Source organism: Conger conger, chromosome 12, assembly GCF_963514075.1.
Source record: "Conger conger chromosome 12, fConCon1.1, whole genome shotgun sequence".
Lineage (NCBI taxonomy): Eukaryota > Metazoa > Chordata > Actinopteri > Anguilliformes > Congridae > Conger > Conger conger.
In genome coordinates, this window is record NC_083771.1 from 33,625,526 (window position 1) to 33,633,157 (window position 7,632).

Sequence of the window (7,632 nt, forward strand, 5' to 3'; positions counted from 1 at the left end):
CACATTTTTCGATTTAATAATATATATATATATATGTATATATATAATATATATATATATATATATATATATATATATATATATTTTTTTTTTTTCAAGTATTGTCACTTATTTGCCAAGATGCATCCATACCAGAACCTGCCTGGTTAAGACTTATGCCAAGCTTATGCCTATGCCAAACAGGCATTTAAAATATGTTGTGTGTGTAAATCAGCTGACAGGGCTATGAGAGGTTTTTACTGCTGCCATTGTGCTGTTTCCCTCTGGTGTTTCTGGCTGCCCAACAGGCTGGCCCCAGTAACGATGCCTCGATTGAGCTCCCCTATTAAAACGGCTCACGGCCCACTAAACAGTCCCATACACTAAAACACGGCCCTTGTTTACACGACTGTTCCTCTCTTTCCTGCACTGGCAAGTTTTTTGTCTCGAGGCACAATAAAGCGCCTTGTTTAAGAGCGGGAAATTAAACAGTCTAATTTGCCTCAATACATCAATTACATAATTAAACTGTGTTCTCAGGCTGTGTACAAACATTGTTGGAATAGAGATAAATGGCTGCCTTATTTGCTTTGTTCAGCTGGTTGGTTGTGTCTCTGTGCTTTGTAAGTGGGACTTGATGCTTCCGCGGTCTCCTGTTGTTTTGTTCACACTCTTTGGATATTTTTCTCCCATCATCATTACCAAATCGCCAGGCTTTCAAATCAAAATGTTTTTACATTTTGCAAGTGTTTGTCAGAGGACATTTTACAGCACCCCCTGAACATGCCTGTCTGTAGACAACATCGCAATGGAAGAAACCTGGGTGAGGACCAGATTCAGTAGGGGCAGCCCATCCTTTTCTAGCCCCTAGAGGGTATTATCTCTAAGCTCTGTTGAAGTGCAGAGTTTGCGCCAAAATCAAACCACCTAGAAGTTTAGTAAATCAGTTAGCATGCTTACTTCATCACGCATTTGGTATAAGCAGTCCGTTTGATTTGAGTAATTAAACATATTTACTGTTTATTCACTTTAACGAGGGAGCAGTTGATGACCGTAATTATTTATTTATGGAAGACTCCAGTCCCAGTGCCCTGCGCTGCAGTTTAATAATGAAGAGGATGGTGGAGCTCAGAGAGGCCTCTTCCTCACTGATGACAGCCACTCACCTGCTGGTGCCTTGGACTGCTTGCATCAGGCAGTAGGCCTGGATCACTTCTGCAGCGGTAACCCAAGTGACCCTGACCAACTGTAGCCTGGCTTACTGTAGCCTGGCTTACTGTGTCCTGTTGTCAATTTTCATTTCCAGCCTGTTTGAGGGTTTGGGGGGATAAAACGCTCCTCATCTGGGAGACTTTTCAGTGGGATTAGGGGTGCAGTGTACCTGCATTCCTCTCTTTGGTTAGCTTGGACTTCTTGCGTTGGGGAGTTTGTGTTGCTCAGCCCCTGCTGTTCAGGGTAGAATGTATTAATATGAGTGTTCTTTTCCTTTATTAAGCAGTCATTACAGGAATACATTATCAATTCAGATTTGTTAAAATACATTACATATTGTACAGATGCTGGCATCAGTAAAGTCAGTGAAGTGACTCCAACGTGACTTGCAATGTGTATCTGATATCCCGTAGACATACTGTAAGATTTTCAATATCAACAGGAAAACTGCTTCGATTACAAGAAAACCCTGTTCTAATGAGTTTAAACCTGTAAAAATGAGGAATGCAACATCAGTTCACCACCATTGCCTCCCTTAAGTCTCAGGTAAGCGTTAATGGAGCAGCACAATGAGCAGACTGAACATCCATCCCTCCTGCTCCACTGGGCTGGGGCTTATCAGATCGCTTTGATTCGAGTGATTTCACACAATATTCAAATGAAGGTGGTCCTCCCACAGGTCTGTTCCTGGGAGATAAGCTGAGGAGAGTCCATAGGAGACAACACCCTGAAGGTGTGCATAATGGCTCTTCCGGTGCGGTCCTTACTTCAGCTGGCCCATTCTGCAACTTCTCCATTTTTCCTTCAGCTTCAGAGGCTCTTTTATCTGCGCTGTTCACACAGACTTTTCATTCCCTTATCGTTTGACTTCTAGACCGGTGTACCTGTCTTCTCGCCGTTGCTGAGTTACTGAGGAGAAAAAGACTTCAGACGGCTTTTTGATCACTCATCAGTACTTTACATTTTAGTTACTTGGTTTGTAATTATATTTCAGGAAGAGCAATTTTTTTTTGTTTTTGTTCTTTTGAACATCAAACACTGTCGAAGGAGATGCATAACTGAGTTTGACAGTGAGTGTTAGACCGTGTTTACGTGTCGTGTTTTTAGAGTATTCTCCGGGCTCGTAGGCCGCCTTGTTTTATTTACCTGTCTGTCTGTCGACTGCGTTTATCCGTTTATATCTGTGTTTAGGGGACTGTGTTGTCAGACGGGGTTGAAGGATCCTTGAGCTGGTTGTAAAAACGCCACCACTCCAGGCCCTGTCACTCCATTCCCCGGGGGGGGGGGCTCGTCCCTGCCGGGCAGAGGAAGAGAAGGCATTGTCAGTCCTGATGGCGGCTGACTGCACTCAGGGGAGAGCGCTGAGCTGAACTTTTCCCCTCCCTGCTGAAATGCGCTCTTGCTCACGTACTCTGCGCTGCCAGGCGGGGCTCCGGCAGGTGCTGTAAATATTGCTCCGTGTGTCTGCGGAGAGCTCAGCAGAAGCCGGGCTCCACTGTGCCTCTCATTAACCTCAGGTTGGAGGGGCTGCATCTCCGCTCCAGTGTGGCGTCTCAAGTGTTTCCCATACACAGCCCTCTCATCACGGCATTTTAAGCTGTTGTTTACTCAAATTTAAATGATCAAGGCGAGCTGATTGCAAATGGGGTCAGTAAGCTAATGACACGAGCAAAGAAATTATAATAACAAGGCACTGATTAGAAGCAACGCAGTTTTAATATTTGAATAGTCTCTTGAATAGTCTTTATCTTTCTCACCTGCTGTATGTTGGTCCTCTTCTTTAGATCCTGTAGGCCAGGGATCATCAAATCACTGTCTTTGAGGGCTGAGAATTGTTGGTGTCTTACACTGCCTTTAGTTGGGAATCTGGTCTGAAGAGAGTCTGGCCAATGCGTAGCACTCATTGCTCGGTTAATTACCTGGGAGAAAAGAAAACCAGGGCTGGATTTGATTATTCTTGCCGTGGATCCTCATTACATAAACATACTTTTAGTGCCATAGTAAGTAGAGTAGAGTGAGATGGAGAAAGTATTATGTGTCGCAGATACTGTAGGTTTGAGGAAACTGTGTTAGATGGAGTATAATTAATAATTAACCGACTATTAATGCAATGTGTATTTACGGTCTGAAACGGGAGACAGACAATGACTCAGCTATACTGCCTGTAGTAGAGATCTTATTCCCCCTCTAGTCGGCCAGTTAACTGCTGTTGGAAAGTGATTGACATGAAAGGTTGAACGAAGGTAATATGAATTAAAATGCCTGTCCTTCCTCTCCTCTCTCCCTGAAGGAAAACCGCTACGAGATGTACGTGAAGCTCCTGAAGGAAGGGGCTAAGGAGCTGCTGTCCGGGAAAGACGGCGACGGGCTGAAGAAATCACAGTCCAGCCCCTCGCTCAACCAGGAGTCCCAGCCGGCCGCGGCCAAAGTCAAACGCAACACCTCGGAGAGGAAGGACTACAGGCCCGAAACCCCCAAGGTCACATAGGAAGCTTCCGCTTCGCCCCGAGAGAAAGGGCCATCCAGACGCAGCGTGTGAATATGTTTCATGTAATTAATTTATCTGCCCACTGTTGCAACAGAAACAGTTGTGTAAACTGTAAATGATAATGAAACGTGTCCTTCCTAGACTGACTGGTGCTTGTGTAAGCATTTTTTATTTTTTTATTTTTTTTGTTTTTCCGTTTGTGTAAGGCACACCATCCTGCGTATTTGTGGTCCTTTTATTTGGATGTTGTTGACGTTGCTGTTGCTGTCGTTATTGTATAAAGCGTAAGATTTTGTTGTGAGGCGTTTTGACTCCTTGTCACTTTGCTCAATCTCTCTATACTGTAAGATCCGTTTCACAACAAAGATTTCTTTGCCTTTCGGTCAAGAGGGGTGAAAAATTATATTTTCTTCTCTCCTGTTCAGTGGAAGATCCCTGACCAATCTCTGTACATGTAAATATTGAATAGAGATATAGAAATAGTCTCATTTGGAATTTAACCTGTTATTTTAATATGTAGTTTTAAGTGTACGTTGGTGACATTTAAATAGTCACATATTTTGATGGTAATATTTATGTGGACAAATGTGGCTTTCAGCGAGAACAGGCAGGTGCTTTTGAAGCCTTCAGTTTTTTCCCTGCTTCTCTTCATAAAACACTCATCTAAAAGTTTGTCTCTCTTTGGAAAGTTTTTTTCCTCGCAATCCTGATGCATCTAGGTGTAAATAACGGATGTGACGCATCTTTTAGTTGAAGGTTTTAATGCTTTTAAAGATGTTAGAACTTCCTTGCTTTGCTCCTGAACCAACAGACAATTAGGACACCCAAATTATAAGCTTGACATAACCATTTATTAAACTGTACAAGCATGTTACATTAGATGAGCTCCGTATTGAAACTAAGTATAAGTTTCTATATCAGTAAGGGATACTTTGGAGTATCTGTTCAGTGTATTCCAGTGAGATTCAGACTGCAGTACGACATTGATGTGAGAATCTAGGAAACAGTCTCTGTAGCTCAGCCATTCATTTTGTCCTCATTAAGGCGAAGGATATATTTAAGCTTTTTGAGTAGTGTACATGCCAATGCTCCTTTTTTTGTGTCTTTTATAATCTTCATGTATTTGAATTTTGAATTCTAATTTGATAACTGTATTGTTGTAAAGATCGAATTAGTATTTATAGTGCACTTTATAAATGAGTTCTTTTGAATATTTCAGAGAGCTTTATAAGGGGTAGACTTATGAGTTTCTTTACTGACTTCACAGGTTTTGAAGGCTGAACTAAGCGTACGTTAGTTTTATTGAAGGTACCGAGCTGAATGTACGTTCTCAGCTCAGCTCGTAATGTTGTCCTAGTTTGTTTTCAGTGGTTCGATAGTTTTTTGCTGTTATAGTTTGATCGTTTAATGACAAGGTTTCCTTTGAGGAAACCATTTACAGTGCTGTAACATTTAAAGTTGCAATTATTGCCTTTCCTAATGCTGTTATTGAATCTGTAATGTCGCTTACAGACGTTCATCGCGGATAGCATCGACATTGGAAAAAGAAAACACTTTATTGGACAATAAATTCCCACTCTGCACTTCCTTAAAAATCATTTTCTTTGACTTTTTTTAATGTATTTCCAAAATACTGTAAGAAATGTATAAATACAGTAAATACAGATTACATATCAGCCTATTATACACATCATTACTACAGCTGGATACAATGTTGCCCCATTGTTCTTTTCTTCACCTGCCAGTGGTTGGTTTGTGATGCTTTTTAAGTACACAAGATTTGCACTGCAAATGTTATTATTTTTTTAACGATCATGAAGAATGTTGTATTGTGGTAAAATGTCTGTTGACGTGAACAAGCAAACGGAAAAGCGATTGTCCATATCAAAATTTGTCATTTTACTTAACTGGAAGTAGAATGTGAATAATATTGTTTTATGTTTAACATGGTATTTTAATGATGGAAAATAGTTCAAATTACTTTAAGGATTAAGTAATGTCGAGGAATTAACCATTAATTAACCATTTAAATCAACAGTGTTGCTGTTCTGCCACAATGTAATGTTTCTGAACTAGATATTAAGATACAGTAAGAATACAAATTAGACTAGCTCCCTCCATAGCTTTCCCTTAAAAAAAATCAGTGCCTCGACATCCCACCAGATCGAAACCAGTGCATCGGAAGCTAAATGGCGTGATCTGTGTCTCATCATCATTGGGATTTTCTTGGCGAGCGCATTTGGCGAACTGCCCTCCCTCCAGTATTGCTTGCTTCATTGTTGCAGGCCTCATAGCAAGTCCGTCGGGCTGTTCTTCCTCTTATATTATTTGTATGGGCTATTCTAGGGAAGTCATATTTGCAGTAGGATACTAGTGGTAAATCGTCCCCTAATTTGACAGCTGAAATCATTGCCCAAACACCCAGTCCTGTGGTAGTGCATGGAAGGGCCGTGTGAATGAGAGATGTGGGTGGACACTTCAGTGGCCTGTCCGACGCTTTCTTTACCTTCTGATGCATCTGGAGCACTGAACTGACATCTTTAGTTCATTTGTCCTACTGGAACCTCTTAAGAGCTTTGACAGACATATCCCCCAGCATTATTTCAGAATGACATGAGTTACTGCGTTTCCCTCAATCAAAATAATCACTCTCGCTCTGTAATGCACAATGCAGTAACTCCCGATATGAAATGACTGATTTCATGAACTGAGCCAATTTGTCGAACAAAATTTTGTAATTGTGTTGCATTGGTACATTATAAAGGGTACACCATGGTACAGTGCAATGGTTACCCCATAGTTTGTTGTTGCTTTAGTGCATTTTAATAAGCAGTTTATCTTTCAGTGGGGGGGGTGGTCAAGGATAGATGGCATTTCTCTGGATAAATTGTGTATGAAGTTTTCTGCTGCACATTTATCTTGTCATATAGATGCAGCCTAGGTTGTCAGTGAAATAAAAGGGATGATTGCTCATTTGGGGTAAAATCAACACAGCGTAATTTATACTCTTATCACCCTTGGCCTTGATCACTTTGAGGTTTTAATGCAAGGTTGTCTGACAGTCGAGGAGGTAGATTTAAAGCAACCTCCCACCCCCAATGTAAGGAATGTTCTGAGAAGCCTTCCCCTTCTTCTCTGTGCAGGTTAGTGTGTGCGATATCACACCTGCAGGGACATCACACATCCTCCCCGCCATAATGAGCAGGAGACTCCTGAACACCATCAACATTTGTTGCCAAATAAAATCAATTCCTTTCAGGGCGGTGGAGAAACGGGAAGTGATCAGTACATGCCTGTGCTTTTGAGTGTTCTACAGTAGACAGTAATGTACCTTAGCCTCCAGTTAGGCTCTGTCTTAACACACGTATGCATCAAAAATATCTCTCCAAGCTGTGACCTTGTACAATCCTCTAACTGTGTAAATGTTGTTCAATTTAACTGTTGCCCTGTGTTATTGAAAGACCCAGGATTGCATTGTTGGTTGTCAAGTGATTTCAGAGGCTCTGAGCGTGTCTTACGCTCTCCCGCCCAAGTTAGTAACACAACGTGGATGGTATACAATCTGTAGGTGGATTCAGCAAATAAAATACTGTATTTAATTCAACTTGACTTTTTGCATTTTTCATTTGCTGTGTCAGTTGAGATTTTTATTTTATTTTGTACACTTGGCCTTCTTGGGGGGGGGGGGAGGCCTCTCAGAGGAATGTTTGAGTAATAAATGTATTCAATTTAATTTGTTTACTATTACCAAACCATATCAATTATCAAATAAATTAACAAATTTGTTGATGAGCAGAGCTGTTCGATCAACCTTTCTCAAAATGTACGGCTCACAGTTATCGATTAACATCTAACAATTGTGATATTTGTAGACAAGTGATTGTTACAGTCCAGTCAGTAGGAACCTGCACCTTCAAGAAACGTGTGTTTTCCATGTGACAAAACCAAATTGC

The 7,632-nt window shown here is 41.1% G+C and overlaps 1 protein-coding gene across 3 annotated transcripts in view; it reads left to right on the forward strand.

Moving 5' to 3' along the window:
* The window catches only part of LOC133141731 (PH and SEC7 domain-containing protein 3-like), a 108,865-nt gene extending 101,582 nt beyond the window's left edge, over positions 1 to 7,283 (forward strand). For all 3 annotated transcript variants that reach the window (XM_061262406.1, XM_061262407.1, XM_061262408.1), the window contains one exon: positions 3,482 to 7,283. In XM_061262406.1, the coding sequence (XP_061118390.1) occupies positions 3,482 to 3,679 (198 nt within the window). In that variant the 3' untranslated portion in view covers positions 3,680 to 7,283. The remainder of the gene's footprint in view (positions 1 to 3,481) is intronic.
* The last annotated feature ends 349 nt before the right edge of the window (positions 7,284 to 7,632 follow it).